Genomic DNA, 19,669 nt, shown 5'->3' on the forward strand with positions numbered 1-19,669 from the left:
AAAAACTCTTTTCCCTCTGCCTTATTTTGAGCTGACTTTATAGCCTCTTTTTTTCCTGTGGACTATACGGGATACTTTTTGCCTATATGTTTAGGCTATGTTGACTTACACAGATTAATGTTGGCATTGGAGGGTAATTGTTTGATTGAATAGTTAACCTCATCCATTTTATTTTTTAGATGTAACATGTGACGAGCTGCGTCTGGTGGCAGGTGAGGTGACAAGCTGCATCTGGTGGCAGGCGACGTGGCAAGTGACAATCTGCATTTGGTGGCAGGCGATATAGCAAGTGACAATCCGCATCTGGTGGCAGGCGACGTGGCAAGTGACAATCTGCATTTGGTGGCAGGCGACGTAGCAAGTGACAATCCCCATATGGTGGCAGGTGACGTGGCGAGTGACTATCCACATTTGGTGGCAGACAGCATGGTAAGTGACATGGCATGTGACAATCAGAATCTGGTGACAAGCTGCATCTGGTGGCAGGTGAGATGACAAGTGACCATCTGCATCTGAAGGCAGGTGACATGACAAGTTGCATCTGGTGCCAGGCGACATGACAAGTGACAAGCTGTTTCTGGTGGCAGGCGACGTGACAAGTGACAAGTTGCATCTGGTGGCAAGCAACGTGACAAGCTGCATCTGGTGGCTGGTGACGTGACAAGCTGCATCTGGTGGCAGGCGACGTGACAAGTGACAAGCTGCATCTGGTGGCAGGTGATGTGACAAGCTGCATCTAAAGGCAGGTGACGTGACAAGTTACAAGCTGCATTTGGTGGCAGGCGATGTGGCAAGTGACACTCCAACTGACTCTGCATTATATTGAGGAAAACTATTTCATTTTATATTACAATGCAATAAAAATAATGTGCTCCAATCATCCCGAAAGCACCCCCCCTCCGGCCTTGGAATACTATTCTTCCACGCAGCTGGTGCCCAGTGCCAAAAGGGTTGGGGACCACTGCTACCGTTTTTTAGCTTCCCCATGGGCCACCCCGGAGCCTGCAAAGCTCTGGGCAGCTGCCCTTATAATATGAAACTTATGTATCTTCCCACAGGTATAGTTTTTGTTCTTGCAGTAAATTTTACTACCTGGTTGTTTGGGCCTTGTTAAGAACTTTAGCTAATTTTTTGGTAATTGAAGAAAAAAAAATAAACACTTGTTATGTCAGATCATGGGCATTTTTAGGTGTACATGAAGGCAAAATGGAAAAAAAAAACACGACAGACAATACTTTCACATTTCCAGATGTTTTATCCCTTAAGGCTGCATTCACACTTGAGCGTAGCGTTTTTTACCGCGATTTTACCGTGATTTTTACCGCGATTTTTACCGCGATTTTACCGCGATTTTTTCAGGCGTTTTTCATTGACATCTATCAAAAACGCTGGTAATCAGCCCAAAAAGAAGCTCATGTACTTTTTTCAGCTACAGGCGTTTTGCAAAACGCTCAGATGTGAACAGGGGCCATTTAAATGAATGGGGTTTTACTTGTTGGGCGTTTTGGAAGCGTTTCTTTTGAGCGTTTTTGGAGCTGAAAACGCCCAGGTGTGAATGGAGCCTTAAACATACTGCTAGTATAGCAAATAACTGCTGATGTTGCAGGAATGTAGTGTGCTCCTATTGTTATATTTTAAACAGGCAAAACATTTTTTGGGGGAGCATACCCATGTATTTCTAAAGCTGCTGCAGCTATGAACCAAAAGACATGTATATTAAAAAAGAATAGCGCGCAAATGCAAAAGAAATTACTACCAAATCTGAAGACAATCCATAAATAAAAATGGGGGTTTGGTCCCACCATATGGCCATATCGTGCTCAAGCCCACCACTGCGTCAAAGTACCCCATTATCAGTGGGTCCTACACTATCCATGAAAAAGAGATGAATCCAGCCGTTCTAACCCTTGGAGATAATACTCCTTGCTGGGAAAGATGTGCAAATGCACTACAGGGGACTCCTCCTATATCCACTTGATGGTGGACACTGATTGAGTACAGGTGTGTGTGGGGGGGTGGGGAGGGTTGCTCAACCTCGATAGTCTGGTCAGACCGAATACATAATAAACAGGCAAAAATTTTTTTGGGGGAGCATACCCATGTATTTCTAAAGCTGCTGCAGCTATGAACCAAAAGACATGTATATTAAAAAAGAATAGCGCGCAAATGCAAAAGAAATTACTACCAAATCTGAAGACAATCCATAAATAAAAATATTTTTAATATTGTTATATTTGACATGACAACACAATGGGGTTAATTTACTAAAGGCAAACAGGCTGTTCACTTTGCCAGGGAAGTTGCACTTTGCAAGAAGATTATCCCCTAGAGCTTAGTGAATGCAGTGCAGCTCTACTGACTTCCATCATCCAATCATGTGCAAGCAAAATACTGTTTTTTTTTTTTTTTTATTTCCCTTGCACGTGATTTGGTATACTTTGCAAAGTGAAATTTCAGCACGCTCGTTATTCACTGGGAAAAATTCTCATGCAAAGAGCAAATTTCCTTGAACAGTAAACAGCCTATTTGCCTTTTATAAAACAACCCCAGTTGTTCTGAAATCCTAAGCACGTCTTGTCAGCATCAACAACACCTACTTTATTTCTGATGCACTACAAAAAACACAGAACTCACTTTATCTCCTCCCTGCTCCTGATCTCCATGACCCCTGTTTGTGTACAGGCAGTGAGCCCAGAGGCAGTGAGCCCAGAAAGTTATCAGCTCACATGGTTTCTGGCAAAATCAACAAGTATTTTTTTATATGACAAACAGATATGACAAACCATGTTTAATCCCATATTTAGAGGACCAAAGAGGAAAAGTTCACTGTAAGGGTTTACAAACACTTTAGATAAAGCTACAAATCCTTTAAATTTAGAGCAGTGCTTTACACACTTGTTAGAATGCAGATATAGCTCATTATACTGCATGAAAACAATTCAGAGACTGCAGCTATATAGAAAAAGTGAACAAACACCAAAAACAAATATTAAATACAATGTGTATAGCACTGCCAAAATAAAATGTCAACAATAAAACTGCAATAAATAGAACAATGTGTCTTTTGATTAAATAAAACTTAAATAAAACTCCCTGTTTAAACAAATACTTTTTTTTGGATTGTATTTACTTTACCATTATTGGATCGAAAGACATGTTGTATATTTGCTTCCGTTTTTATTACTGACATTTTGTTTTGGCAGTGCACATTGTATTGCATAGCTCTTTGAGGAACCGTTCACACCAGAACACAGTGCGGGAAACCTGTATTCCATGCAGTGCGTTCCTGTGCGATTCCTGGTGTGAACCGGCCCTTAATGATGCTTGCCAAGTATCTCCAACTGCATTCAGTGTTTTACTAAAGCACCCAAATGGCTACAAACCAAATTCCAATATTTTCTAATGTTCTAATGCATATATATTCACAGACACACACACACACAGACAGACACACACACACAATATTGTCAAAAGTATTGGGACACTTACCTTTGCACGCACATGAACACGAATGGAATCCCAGTCTTAGTCCATGGGGTTCAATATTGAGTTGGACCACCCTTTGCAGCTATAACAGCTTCAACTCTTCTGGGAAGGCTATCCACATAGTTTAGGAGTGTCTCTATGGGAATGTTTGACCATTCTTCCAGAAGCGCATTTGAAAGGTCAGGCACTTATGTTGGAGAGAAGGCCTGGCTCCCAGTCTCTGCTCTAATTCATCCCAAAGGTGTTCTATCGGGTTGAAGTCAGGACTCTGTGCAGGCGACTCAAGTTCCTCCACCCCAAACTCGCTCATTCATGTCTTTATGAACCTTGCTTTGTGCACTGGTCCAAGTCATTTGGTGGAGGGGGGATTTTGGTGTGGGGTTGTTTTTCAGGTGTTGGGCTTGGCCCCTTAGTTCCAATAAAGAGAACTCTTAAGACGTCAGCATACCAAGGCATTTTGGACAATTTCATGGTCCCAACTTTGTAGGATTAGTTTAGGGATGGCCCCCTTCTTGTTTCAACATGACTGCGCACCAGCCATTAAAGTTCATGTGCGTGTAAAGACTGGCGCCCCAATACTTTTGACAATATAGTGTATATATATATATATATATATATATCTATACAGTAAAACCTTGGATTGCGAGCATAATTCATTCTGGAAACATGCTTGTAATCCAAAGCACTCTTATATCAAAGCGAATTTCCCCATAAGAAATAATGGAAACTCAGATGATTCGTTCCACAAGTCCTTCAGTTTATAGTCTATATACAAAGATTATAGCAATGTGATAGGTTGTGTAACCATAAAATGTCCATCCACAATATGCAGCCTTCCCAAGGGGATTAGAAGAAAAATCTAGCAGAGCTACAGAATATAAGAGAGATGAGAGGCGCATCTAAGTGTAGCAATATGGTTACATTTAATGAAGGTTCAACATTTAGCAACTCACATGGTTGATGATTAAAATAGGCACACCTAAGTATGCAGGCATCCGGGGTAAAGCTGTCCACATAGACCATCTTCTGAACCACCGACTCTCATCACTGTCAGTCTGCAATCGTGACCGGGAAGAATAGCCTGCAGTAGAGTGATCTGAAAGTGAGGCTTTGAATCACTCGTGGAGCGCAGCGGGGAAGGGATAATGAAGATGGCTGTGCAGAGGATGGTCTATGTGGACAGCTTTACCCCAGATGCCTGCATACTTAGATGTGCCTGTTTTAATCATCAACCATGTGAGTTGCTAAATATTGAACCTTCATTAAATGTAACCATATTGCTACACTTTAGAGGCTCCTCTCTTCTTTTTTATACATGACGCTACTTGTATATCAAGACATCGCTTGTATATCAAGTCAAAATTTATTTAAAAAATTAGCTTGTCTTGCAAAGCGCTCTCAAACCAAGTTACTCTAAAACCAAGGTTTTACTGTATTAGAATATAGTTCAAATAAATGACCTAACCACTCCAGCTCTCACACTTGTATGCCAACTATGAACCAGAGCAATTTTTACATGTCTGCTATGCCCACTGATTCCTTCATAATTTTGTCTTCAGATAAAGGAGAAGTATGGCCAAAGTTCTTTTAGCCATACTAATCCTATAGATGACAGAAGTGTAGTTTGTTCTGCACTCCTGTGACCAGCAAATAGGAGCTGACATCACAGAGCCGGACCAGTCTCTGGAAAGATCCAGACAATACGGTTTGGAACAACTCAGAAGCCAGACCAGTAGCTGGCTCAACCTGTCAGGTGTGCCACTGGGAGCCTGAGCCAGCTGCTCCTGCCCCCTTCAACAGCCTGATGCTCCAGTGAGCACTGGAGGGGCAGAGCAGAGAGCAGGTGCCTGACAGTCACAACTCTCTGCTCAGAATGGAGGGGAGAACCGAGCGATTAGTGGTGTTTGATTGCTTAGTTCTTAATGTAGAGGTGGTGGGGGACAGCTGCAGGATTGGATCGATGCTGCATCCACCTAGGTGAGAATACATTTTTTTCCAAACCCCGCATTTCTCTTTTAGGATAACAAATACTGATTTTTTTTCAACTTACAAGGCTTACTTTTAGTGATATTGTATTGCAAAAATTATTTCGTTTTTTTTTTGCTATCCATAGACACAAAACTACAAAATGCACTTTTTTCCTATTTTTGATTAGTATTAGTATAAAAAAAATGGTGCTACTGTAGAAAAAAAAAAAATGTTTTTCTTCTTTTACTGACATCATAGGCAGATCACATCCCTTTGATCTGCAGATGGATGAAACAGAGTAAGATACAAAAGTAACAATGTCACAACATGCATCTGAACAGTGCTTATAAACACTGTGTCAGATGTCTGTTTTTAATTTTTTTTTTAATATTGCTGCTTTATTTACATAGCAACTCTCCGCTACCAGGTCTTGTTCACCACTGGATTTTCGGGATTGCAGGCAGAACCGCTGCGATTCTTCTGCTCATGATTTCAACTTGCACTGCAATAGTGGCACCATGCAAAACGCGTGTTTGGGCGCCATTCCTTTTTAATTGCACCTCAAATGCAGTGTGGTTTTGCCATGATTGTTGAGCGATAAATCGTGGCAAACCACATCATGTAAAGCTTGTCGCCCAAAAGAAGCTCTTGCTCTATTTTGGGTGACATGCTTTGTGCAATGTGGTTTGCAGAATCCCAAATCCCCAGATATGAACGGGGTCTCATTCTGACAGTCAGGATCTGCTGGCAAGTGTGAGGGGTGGGGGTGGCAGTAGAACAGAATGATAGGTCAGACTACACACACCCTGTATACTTCAATTAAGCTTTTGGGGATGTATAGTACCTCCATTGTCCACATCTGGTTAAATAATTCTCTTTTTAAATGATTAAAAAAGGTGTAAAACGTATTATTTTTAAAAACTTCAAAAGCATGGAAATTGGAGAAAATGCATGGACATTTTTTAATTTTAGTGTCACCAGAACAATTGACCCCTAAAAAATTTTTACCCTCACTTTTTGTCCATGTTATAAGTGTATGTATACTTTAGAGTAGAGAAGAAATAAAATCTGACAGTTTATTTTTTACTGTCTCGGTCCTATGGGGGAAATTTGCTTTTACTTCTAGCCCTGGTGGCACAATAGAAAGCTAGAGCTGTCAATATACGCAGCGCTTTATATATATATATATATATATATATATATATATATATATATATATATATATATATATATATATATATTGCACATTCACATCAGTAATCTTGCACTGTCATGCAATTAGCATGTGGTTGGTTTCTATGGATAATATGGGGGCTCTTTTTTAAGACACGGATAAACAAGGCTGAATATTTTCTCTATTAAATATGTTGTATTGACAGCAGAAGATGTGACAAAGTGGCTGGGCTTTTGCTAAACCATTTTCTGGAATTCTCAGAGCTGGAAATTGTTCATGTAAATAGAAGAGACACTTTTGGAACTCCTTATGTCCAAATCCATTATGCTTCTCAGATTGTCGTGTCCTACACATAACATTTTTATAGACAGCTACACAGTAAACACCACGATAAATATGTGTGTTTACATTGCCACACTGCGCACACTGGGAACAAGAACATTGTCCATCTCCCACAACTGTCAGAGAAACACTGCCATGGGCTACGGCTGAGCATTCTGACATCCTAAAATTATTTTTGCAATTTATTATGCTGGCAAGTAACTTGTGTAAACTACAGTGAATGACAAAATTGCTATACATTGGTTTAATATGATTTAGCCTAGTGAAATGTAATAGGCTATGCTGAAGCCACTATGGGCACAGGAGATGCAGCTACATAGGGGCATTAGCAGCTACACAGGGGCATTAGCAGTTACACAGGGGCATTAGCAGCTACACAGGGGCATTAGCAACAAGAAAGGGATAGAAGGGCAGGAGGTTTTAAAAGGCACCACCTGCCATCAGATAAACACTGAGGCTGCCATTACCAACATATCCTTCTAAAAATGTTTGTTGTCTGGCTGTCAAGTGGATCGCTCTTCCTTCAAGACTGAGTCACTGACCTGGAACAAGCATGCAGATGATGACTTAAAGTGGAACTAAACCCCTTCAATTTAACAGTTTCAAAAAACAGTTACATTCCCGGTACATGTCGTTAATGTAACCATCACATTGGTTGTGCTCTCAACCAAACTGTCAAACCATCAAATGGCTGGTGCCATAACGGCTCACATGTGCAGAATCATGGCAGTTTATAAATAAACAGAGGTCAATATGGCAGCTCCCTTGTCTGAAAACAATAGGAGGGTTTCGTTCTGCTTTAAAGCTTTTCTCATGCTTCCAGATCTTTACTCAGAAAGGAATGGACATCATACCATCCAGGAAACTTGCATTTTCGTGACCAATCAGCAATAGCAACCTCCACATTTCATATGTGCTGGGTTTGATTTCAAGCATTAGGCATCTAATAGTATGTTAATCCTCTTGGTTTCTGAAATTCTTCTTTTGTCTGTATCCCCCTACAGTTGACTTCAGATCTTGGTAAATACCCATACCCTCTTCCCTGTCATCTTAGAGAGTACTTGATTTTAGGGGAGATGCAAATTGTGTAAGCTTGAAATACGAGGGTTCTTTAAAAAGTTTCCACACTTTTTTAAAACTAAGATGAATTTCAAAAACAAATTACATCACTTTTCTACATGGTCACCTTCCTTTGCGATGCATTTTTTCCAATTTGGACATATTCACTTAGGGGTGTACTCACTTTTGTTGCCAGCAGTTTAGACATTAATGGCTGTGTATTGAGTTATTTTGAGGGGACAGCAAATTTACACTGTTATACAAGCTGTACACTCACTACTTTACATTGTAGCAAAGTGTCATTTCTTCAGTGTTTTCACATGAAAATATATATTAAAATATTTTCAAAAATGTGGGGGGTGTACTCACTTTGAGATACTGTATATGTTAGCCACAATACATGATATTCCAGCTAATTTACACAGTAAAAAAACATAAATCTACCCTTATCTACATGAGATTGTAAATGATGAAAGGGTACATCATTGGAGATCAAAATACTAACACCCCTGGAGTAAGCAGTGTGAATGGAGTGGAACTGTGTCTGATAAGCACAGTGTTTGAGCAATAAAAAGGTATTTCATTGGAGGTGCATTTCTTGCAAGAACACAATAGCAGAGCGATATAGTTTTAGAGCAGAGAACAACGCTACACGTTTCACTCCATCACTCAGCCCCCTCAAATTCCATGAAATGAAATTGTAGTCAACTGACATAAGCGTACTGTAGATAATACAAAGGCGACCAAAGCCTCAAGGAGATCAAGCATATATTGTGATTCGTCATAGACCACCGCATGTTAGACCTAGAGAGTCTAGATTGTTGCCAGTTTTTGATAAAGAGTTCAGGGGCATGAGGCCTTACAGCACAGGTCAAGCATAGGGCCCATAATCCACTGGGACAGGCGGTTAGGGAAGAAAACAATATGCACACCAGTCAAAGATGACAGAAGTAGCTCCACTGCTTTCCAGCTTAACTTTCACTGAAATGGACAAAACAAGGTAAAAAAAAGACCCAAAACTGTGATCTCCGGAATAGCACAGGGGTAAACATAAACAAAGTGTCCTCGCAGGACAGTCATACAACTGGGGGGGCCCCAGCATCACTAGGCAATCCGTTGATCAGATTGGACTTGCAGATTACACAGAAAGAGAAACAAAGAATAGACGAGTGCAGCTTATATTCAACACCGCCTTACAGAAGTAATAATAGGTGCCAAAAGAGAAAATTCAACTTGTGATCCCCTGGTAAGCAACAAAGGGAAGAACAGTAATCAATACTCAGGTAGCTACCGGTTTTTTCAATGCATGTTCCACTTGGTCAAGCCAATCAGATGCAAGATTTGGATTATCAAAGAAATATGTCTTATTATTTGCAGCCACTCGCAAACGAGCAGGGTACAGCATAGCATAGGTAACTTCACAACGGCGTAGTCGCTTTTTAACCTCTAAACTTTGCTCTTTTGCATTGTAGTTCAGCAGAAAAATCAGGATAAAAGGATTTTCGATTATACACAACCAAAGCTTCTCTCTTGGTTCTAGCTTGGTGCAAGACAGCATTGCGGTCCTTGAAATTATGGAGCTTAAATAGGAAAGGCCTTGGAGGTTCTCCAGGATGTGGGGGCCTAGCAGGCACCCACTGAGCCCGCTCCACAGCAAACATAGGGGAAAACACCTCCCTGCTAAAAGCTTCTACAAACCAGCTTTCAATTAATGCGACAGGGTTCTTCCCTTCGGCTTTCTCAGGGATGCCCACTGCCCTCACATTATTCCTTCTAAGCCTGTTCTCCATGTCTTCCAGATGTGCAGTATGACTAGAGGCTAGGGAATGTACTTGCCGTACTTCATTTTGTAATGGTGCCACATCAAATGGTGCCACATCATACTCCACTGTACTCATGTGGCCCTCCAGGGCTGCCATGCGGTCCCTTAATTTTTGCATGTCTTGCCGGACTAATGTCAGTCCTATCTTAACCTCCTTTATTTCAGTGGTCAATGTAGTGAGGGTAACATTGCATGAGGTGACTGCTGTGAGTATTTCTCTGAGGGTAGGCTCAGGGTCCTGTGTATCAGGAATCCAAGGTTCTGATGCAAGGAGAGCAGGAGAACTCACTGTGTCCCATAGTGAGGGGTCTGCAGGATCCTCGAGCCATGCTGGGTCAGTCTCCCCCTCTGTACAAGTAGCTGGAGCTGCATCCGAGGATGGAGGAGGCACTTTAACAGGAGTTTGCTTTACAGAGGGTTTGGCAAAGAGCTTCTGTGCTCCTTTTTTTCCTGACTGGGACAAGCGGCCGCCATCTTGAGCCACATGCTTGGGACCCGAATGCTGTTCCTTGTCGCGTCTAGACATGCTTAAAGTGTCCCGTTCGGCCACCAGAGAGGAGTCCAAGATATGTGGAGGACAGCGCGGGTCGAGTGCAGCGTTTTTTTGGCACCCGGAGGTAGATATCAAGAGTTATTAAAGGAGTCTCGGCAGGTAGATCCTTCAGCGTGACTTACTCCATGCGCCACAAGCCATACATCTCCACCCCCCTTCTAGTACCAATACTGACTACCCTGTAGAAGTAACATGCTTATACTTATCTATTCTCAGGGTGCTCCAGTCCAGTCACATGATCAGCTCCCAGCAACCGGCTTCAGGGTAGAGAAGGGACAGCTGGCAATGGATGCCCCATAGTAAGCCTATGGGTGACGTCACTGGTCAGGAATTCCATCTGTTGTCAGCGCTTCCCCTCTCCACTGAAGCTTGGTGCTGTGGAGATCACATGACCGAACCGAGACGCCCTCAGAACAGGTATGTACATCTTCCTTTTACAGGGTAGTTAGTATAGGAGGTAGAAGGTGGCTGGGAGCCGTTTTAAGCTTAGTTAGTTCTAGTGTTGAACTCCTATTTTCTTTAATTCAATACTTTTTGAATTTTTATTGAATAAATAAAATGTGCACAGCTGGTATACGAACAGAAGTTGGATCAGAAATATCATTAGTAAATACATCCAGGGTTGCAATAAACAGTATACCGCAGGAAATACTGTACATGTACAGCTCAACTTAAATATTAAACAGTTCAGCTAAGTATGATTACATTATTCAACTACTAGGTAACCATACCTATAACTAAACAGGTGGGTGTTATCCCGCGCTCCCTAACCTGATGTGTCCCTCACTTCTACCCTGTGTCTGATGGCTGCAACCAAATAATGGTGTTCCCACAACTGCAAACAAAATAAAATAAAAAATGTTGGCTGCGCCTATCCGTGTGCAATCCAATTAATGTTTTTAAACCAAAACTTTACTCTCAAACCACAAAACTGCTATCATTATTCAGTGACAAATAAATAAAACAAAATGTGGCAGTCCCAGATGACTATAATTCAATTTGTAGTGCTTTTCTTCTTTTAAATATTTTTTCCCTTTAAATGTACTTCTCATATTCCGCAGTTTTTCCACCTTTACCATTTTGGATTTCAGTTAATGGAATTGTGTGGTGACTTCCACCACCTTTCACAACTGCGCTCACCTCCAGTTTAGACCTGTTTCCAGGTCGAAAATCGCCTTCCCCTACTGAGGTTAATTCCAGGCTCCTCAGCTGCTGAATCTCTTGCCACTCTCCTCTGAGCTGGCTTTGTCTGGGACTTCCTTTCCTCCATGACCCCTCAGTATAAAAAAGATACACTCCCATTGTGGAGTATATAAAGATTTCACATTTATTGCATAATATCCACCAGTGGCGTACCTAGAGCATTTGGCACCCGGGGTGGGTCTTATATCTGGCACCCCCCTCACACTTTAAAATGTAAAGACACCCACATAAATTTGTAATGTTTTCACAGTGGCCCTTGCAGTCTGACCCCCCACCCTGGTCAGAGACTGCAGACATGATACAGGAGATGGTTAGAGACAGCAGACAAGATACAGGAAATGTTAAGAGACTGCAGACATGATACAAGAGATGGTCAGAGACTGCAGACATGATACAAGAGTTGGTCAGAGACTGCAGACATGATACAAGAGATGGTCAGAGACTGCAGACATGATACAGGAGATGGTCAGAGACTGCAGACATGATACAGGAGATGGTCAGAGACTGCAGACGTGATACAGGAGATGGTCAGAGACTGAGGATGTGATACAAGAGATGGTCAAAGACTGCAGACACGATACAAGAGATGGTCAAAGACTGCAGAAATGATACAAGAGATGGTCAGAGACTGCAGACATGATACAAGAGATGGTCAGAGACTGCAGACAGGATACAGGAGATGGTCAGAGACTGCAGACAGGATACAGGAGATGGTCAGAGACTGCAGACATGATACAGGAGATGGTCAGAGACTGCAGACATGATACAGGAGATGGTCAGAGACTGCAGACATGATACAGGAGATGGTCAGAGACTGCAGACACGATACAGGAGATGGTCAGTGACTGTGGACGTGATACAAGAGATGGTCAGTGACTGTGGACATGATACAAGAGATGGTCAGAGAATGAGGACATGATACAAGAGATGGTCAGAGACTGACATGATACAGGAGATGGTCAGAGACTGCAGACATGATACAAGAGATGGTCAGAGACTGCAGACATGATACAAGAGATGGTTAGATAGGTCAGACATGATACAAGAGATGGTCAGAGACTGAGTACATGATACAGGAGATGGTCAGAGACTGCGGACATGATACAAGAGATGGTCAGAGACTGCAGACATGATACAAGAGATGGTTAGATAAGTCGGACATGATACAAGAGCACCAGGGGGGCCGGAGAACACAGGGGAAGCAGAGAGCACTGGAGGAGCTGAAGGGCACGGGGGGGGGACTAGAGGGCATTAGGGGGGACTGGAGAGAATTAAGGGGGGGTTTGGAAAGCATTGCGGGGGGTTCGGAGGGCGTGGGGGTGGAGAGCACTGGGGGGGGGGGGGCAGGGAAAACCAGGGGGATGGAGAGGGGGGAACTGGAGAGCATTGGGGGGAACTGGAAATCACTGAGGGGGGAGCCAGGGAGCACAGGGGGGTGAAGAGCACTGCAGGAGCCCTAGAGCATGGGTGGGAGCTGAAAAGCACTGGGGGGAGGGGCTAAAGAGCACTGGGGGGGCTGGACAGCACTGGGGGGCCAGCAAAAGAAGTTGGATAGGAGGCACGGTGAGGAAGCTGCATATAGAGGAATTGATCTTTCCATATTCCTCCGGCAGCCGCTGAATGCCTGCAGGAGGGAGAGGAAGAGAATCAGGCATTCAGCGGCTGCAGGAGGAATATGGACAGATCAATTCCTCTATATGTAGCCGCCCACCGCTCCCCCCTATCCAGTCACACACACGAGGCTACTTGGGCAGCAGCACTCACCTTCCTCCCGCCTCCGTCCCGAGCAGCGCGGACTGAAAGAGCTGCCTTCACATGGAAGTGCCCCCCCCCCAGTGCGTGGCACCCAGGACAGCCCACCCCCCCCCCCGCACCCCCTGTTAGTACGCCACTGATAGATATCCACTTATATTAAAACTTGAGACAGTGCGCTTTAAAAAAACATCCGACGGGAAAGCAGCTCCCGTATGCTCTCACATGTTCCACAAACACAGTCCTCTATCGCCCCACTCCTCCCACGTGAATTGTCCCAATCACGTGACTTCCTCAGGGATTCTCATTTGTCAGTGTACAGAATAGCTCAACCGTAAGTATTCTGAAGCTGCACCAACTTACACCTGAAGTAGGAATTCCACTTTAATGAAAATACTGAGAAGCTACATTATTTTTTACATCTTTTATGTCTGCTAAGAATTTAGCTTTAAAAGTGAATTGCATTTTCAGCCCTGTTTGGGACTATTGCAGTCTAAGGAATTTTATTAATGTGTAACTAAGCTAAGTAAAAATAGGGAGAGTGGTTTTCTTTTAACGTCGGTTACAGACATTGCTAGGTTTAGAATTTAACGGAAAGTCGTCAGAGCTACGACAGCACAGTATAATGCTTACTAAAGCTAAATTCATTTTGCAAACACAGTAATAGTATACTGAGCATTAGACATTATAATGTGTACTTGTTCTGCTGTATTGTGGAATTTAAGAAAACGTTTAAGGATGGAATTATGGGAGCTGCAGTTGCTATTTTGTTTTAACAAATGCAAACCCCAGGGCTGTCAAGCTGCATGTTTTTGCTGGGGCACCTTATATGCACATTCTCTTCAGGTTCCATGATCCACCATGTAGTGATAAAAATGACAGCACTGGAACCCGCACCTTCAAAACAAGTCAGAAATTGCAACTTCTATATATTTACTTTAGGAAAATGCTAAATATCTGTGCATAAAGACAAAAGCAAAGGAAAGATATCTGTAATAATAAGTACTCACATATCACTAGCGATGGAGGAGTTTCTAGACATAGACTTTGGCGAGAGGTCATAGTCGCTGTCTGACCTGTACAGGAAAGATTCCCTGCGTTGACTGTGGACAAAATTTGCCTGTAGAATCAGCCCTGATCCTGGGCTCGTCATGGGATCCAGGGGACTCCGTCCCGATGAGGTGCCATTGTCCACATCAAAGCTGCAACAAGAACAGACATACTTTTTAAAGGAAATTGCCAAAAACAACAAATGAGTCACTGCATCAACAATAACAACCATAATGATAGACGAAAAGCAAATATCTATGACATTTAATTAGATCTAGGTTCTAATCATAAAAGTCATAAAGGAACTCACAACAGATAGGAATCCTACAGATTATTCTGGACAGAGTGATTCTTCTGTATATTTTCCCTGATGGTTTCATCTAGACAACCCTTGTAGACTCGTCTCATCAAGTAATAGATACTCTGGCCGTTTGAGGTCACTTGTACATGTAGACAAGCTTAGGCTTTATTACCTCAATCACCTTTTATTTTTTCCTTTCCTTTTCCAATCCTATTTCCAATTTTATATATATATATATATATATATATATATATATATATATACACACTATATATATATATATATATATATATATATACACACACACTTCCTTTATCCTCTGTTCACTGTTTTCCTGCATTTTCTTCCTTAAAGCGTAGGTTTACCCATAATAACTTGATAAAAAAATAATAATTATGTTTGCTCTGTAAATTGCCTCCAGCATTGTCCCCGTTTCTTCTTGCTGGAGCTTCCATTTTGCTGAATCCCAGAGCCCCTGAACAGCAGTAAATCATAAAGCGGAACTAAACCCACCGATTTAACAGTTTCAAAAAACAGTTACAGGATTGCTTACTGTTACATTTACTTGTGTACTCAACCAAACTGTCAAACAATCAAATGGCTGGTGTCATAACTGATCACATGTGCAGCACCATGGCAGCTACAGATCAAACAGAAGCAGCTTCCTTGGCTGTAAAGGATAGGAGAGTTTAATTCTGGTTGAATTCCCTAAAAATTCGGCAGTGCCTAAAAATGTAGAGCAGGGTGAAACAGTGTATTACTGGATTTTAAACAGTATAGGCACTTATTTTTAATGTATTACTTAGCTATACCTGCAAAAATGGGCCAAAGGATCTGGTAGAACTTTTTCTGACTAAACTTCCACTTTAAAGTGCTCTAATACATAGCAAGCTACCTTTTCCCCCAGCTATACAACAGGGACCCTACCTTTTGAGTAGCCCATCACTCCTAAGCACTGAGAGGGCAAACATGCATGTTTTCACTGTTATTCTTGTCCCATTTACCATTAGCATTGAAAGTGAAAGTAAAAGAAATTCCCAAATTTTAGTTTGCTCCCAGAAAAGTAATAGAGGGGAAATCTTCCAATGTGGACACTCGTTCTGGTGAGCTGGGGGTCCCCAAGGAATTCCCTTAATTTGCAGGGATTTCCTCTCACTTCCTGTTTTGGCTATGGGACAGGAAGTGAAGGTAAATCTCCCCAATTGGGCACATATGGCAAAAAATGAATCAACAGGGGTTAAAACTTTGCCTTACTCTATCGAAAAAAAAGAAAAAAAAAAGTTTTGCCGATAGTTCTACTCAGATCAGAGTTCTGATTTATCCCTCCTGTCTTCTTCATAATTTAGTAGGCAATTTAATTATGGCACGACTTTTATATTTATTTAAACTCCAATATTTCCCTTCTCTGTGGTTGTATTAGGTAAATACAAAGACGTAAAACAAAAACTCATCCTAAACAAAATATAGTTATGTTAATTTTCCCATTATCTGATGCTTAAAATGACTAGAACTGTAGCAAAGCTTTACAATTCTTGTGCTTAAGTCCCCATTCACACTGGGGCGACCTGTGAGGCGACCTGGTCGCCTCACAGGTCGCCGTAGGTCGCCTTCCATAGGGAAGCTGCGGACCCGTTCTAATAGGAGTGACACAAGTCGCTCCGACTTAGAAAAAGGGTCCGGAGATTCTTTGGGGCGACACGGAGCGACCGTCATAGACTTCAATGTTATGAAGTCCATGCCGGCCGCTCCGAGGTCGCGGCGCGCTGCTCGCACCGCGACCTCGGAGGTCGCCCCTGGAAGTCGGATCGCCCCAGTGTGAACGGGGCCTAAGATGAATGGGACACCTTTAGGATAGAGAGTGATACTTTTATTATTCACTTATTTTGTGGCACTTTTAGCCCAGATGATGGCTGTTCATGTCACCATGAAGGCATTGGCTTTGGTTTACAATGTCATATACATTTATAATATGACATACATTACATGACATACAATACATTGATTGAAAGGAAAATGGGCTATTGACTTTTCGATTTTCTTTAAGCTGGGCATATAAATATTGAAATACATCCAGTTCAGCAGGAACCAGACGAATTATGCTCTTTGTATGGCTGTTCCCATACCAGAGGAGTTGATCTAGCGATTGGTACATTTTTAATCGATCAGAACTTGCAGCCAATCTGCTGCAGTGCTGAACAGTGTATTCTAGCAGCGGAGGAGTCAAAATACAATAGCGCCTTGGGGGGGGGGGGGGGGGATCCATCTATGCCCAGCTTTTGTTTAGTGAATTAGGTGAAACTCTGCTGGCTTACACTTTTTTAAATGATTTCCCTTGCACTTGATTGGGTATTCTTGCAAAGAGACTTTCACCACATTCACTAAGCTAAGGGAAAATTCCCTTGCAAAGGCAAAAACGTATTTGTAAAATCCACCCCATTGATCCCAAATACAAAGGAATGCTAACTGAAGATGTTTCCTCCTATTTCTGGCATTCGTCCATTTCAGCCTTCATATTTAAATCCTAATTTCTTATTCACTCCGAAATATCACTTCTACTGTCCTCCTATTGTGGCTAACCAGTGTGATGGACTTGTATGTTTAATTGTAGAGTTTTCCCATGCAGTGCATCTTGCACACATAGCACACACCCTTCAATAGCAGCTACCTGCTGATATTCTTTCAGCCAACATTCCAGAGGTCCTTATACTTGTGCAGATTTTCAGACCATTATAAAGAAAGGAGTTTATTTAGAGTTTAACTTATGGGGGTGCCGGAGAGGATTGAAATGGATCTTTTACCTGGGATTTTCTACCAAGAATGCTTCTAACTTTAAACATTTGCCTGATAAGTTTATTAGGTAGTTAGAAACAGCATATCAAATTTATCCTAAATTACAATTACAAAATATAAATCTGAATTCCAGGTATGTATATTTTTCAGTAGGTAAAGGGATTGTAAAGGCAGACGTTTTTTTTTTCCATCTTGTTCTGATAGTCTGTATTCTATGCAAAAAAAAGAAAAGAAAAAAAAAGTTTCTGTGTGCAGCCCCCCCTCAGCCCCCTAATACTTACCTGAGCCCATCTTTATCCAGCGATGTTGTAGGAGTGTCTCAGCTGTCCGGGACTCCCCTCTTCAATGGCGATGCCATTGGCTCCCGCTGCTGTCAAAGTCAGTCAGCCAATCAGCAGAGGGAGGGAGCAGGTCGCGGCGTCTGAATGGACACAGGGAGCTGTGACTTGGCTCTAGTGCCCCCATAGCAAGCTGCTTGCTGTGGGGGCACTGAACAGGAGGTAGGGGCCAGGAGCACTGACGAGGGACCCGAGAAGAGGAGGATCTGGGCTGCTCTGTGCCAAACCACTGCACAGAGCAGGTAAGTATAACCTGTTTGTTATTAAAAATTAAAAAAAAAGACTTTACAATCACTTAAAATTGATCTAGCTTGAACCAGTGCATGTTCCCTACCTGGCAAATCCCTATGGAAGCTGAAAATCACTCTGGTATGCACTGCTACTACAGTAAAAGCTGCTAGCTTCCAGGTCCCATTCTGAGTAGCTGACTTGCTGCTTTCTGAACACAAGAGGTCACTTGCTTGACACAATAAGTTTTCTTATTCTTAGTGAATTCAAAGGGTTTTCTGATTGGACGAGTTCATGTGCAATGGTGATGTCACGATCTCTGCATTGTCCAATCAGGGAACATTTTGTATTCCTTGAGAAAGTAAAAATTGTTTTCCGAATGGCGCAGTGCCAAACAATTGGTTAGGTATGTAACACACATACTTACATTGGTCTAAGATGGACTTTTACACGGCCTTTATTTTTTCTAATAGAAATAGCAACACAAACTGTCTACAGCAAAAAGAACGGTCACATCTTGCATAGAACTGCTACAGAAAAACAGTCAGCATTTACTTTTGTGTTAACTGCTTTTTTTTTTTTTTCTAGAACTTTGTATAATTTTTGTATTTAGAAAAAAATCCTTCTTTAATCTCCTTATTCACACCACATACAACTCAAGTGACATTTCATGTTAGTGTTTTAAGCACGAGCCAGCTTCAATGTAACATGGTTTCTCAAGCAGTAGCCAAGGTTTGGAATACTCCCAGCATTCCTAAACACTCATTAGTCAGTCAGTAGTCTTATCCAAACTGGTAACACCAGCCTCACGGAGAGCGTGACACATCTTGCTCAGACACGCTTCTCTAAGACTACAATGTCAACTATTTCATCTCTTTAGGAAGACGTCTGCCATCTGACGCCATTATATTTTACAAGTTCAGTGTTGACCATATTTATTTTTGAAGATGGTCACATTGGTCTTTGGTTGATCTGATGAGCGGTAGAACATTTAAATGTGTTCTAAATGATGTCAATTTGTTTTTTGTTTTATACTGGTTGGCATGTGAAACATCTAGGTCAATTGTCAATAGGCAACTTTTTATTATTGACTTAAAGCGCAACTAAACCCTCCTAACCTTTACAGCCAAGGAAGCTGCCATCTTAGCCTCTGTTTGATCTTCAGTTGCCATGGTGCTGCACATGTGATCTGTTAAAAAAAACCCAACCATTTGATGATTCAACAGTTCAGCTAAGAACACAAGCAACTATCATTTACGGCATGCCTTGAATATAACTGTCTTGAGAAACGGTTAAGTTTAGTTTAAATTTCCATGGTGTAATGTTGGCAGGCTGTCATCATGTCTATTAAAATAGAGGTCTGAGTTGGCCCTAAATCAGAGTCAGATGTGCCTGTCGTTTTCAATTGTTGAGTCAAACTGGGGCTATCGGACAACAGTTCTTACAGAGGAACTGAGAAAACAATATTCATACTTAGCTGAGCCCTTAACAAATCCCACTGCTGCCATTTTCTTTTATTTTTAGACCTCGACAACAAGACATTTTCCTGTTAGCTTACATTATGCATGCTATTCACTATGTTTTTTCATACAGAGAGCGTATT

The 19,669-nt window shown here is 41.9% G+C and overlaps 1 protein-coding gene across 6 annotated transcripts in view; it reads right to left on the reverse strand.

Annotated features, from left to right (window-relative positions):
- PDE4D (phosphodiesterase 4D) overlaps positions 1 to 19,669 on the reverse strand; it is a gene marked incomplete at its 5' end in the record, with an annotated part of 2,078,604 nt that overhangs the window by 314,320 nt on the left and 1,744,615 nt on the right. For all 6 annotated transcript variants that reach the window (XM_082255262.1, XM_082255263.1, XM_082255260.1 and 3 more), the window contains one exon: positions 14,370 to 14,561. In XM_082255262.1, coding sequence (XP_082111388.1) covers positions 14,370 to 14,561 — 192 coding nt within the window. The remainder of the gene's footprint in view (positions 1 to 14,369; positions 14,562 to 19,669) is intronic.

Source organism: Pelophylax lessonae, assembly GCF_965119305.1.
Source record: "Pelophylax lessonae genome assembly, chromosome: 1".
Lineage (NCBI taxonomy): Eukaryota > Metazoa > Chordata > Amphibia > Anura > Ranidae > Pelophylax > Pelophylax lessonae.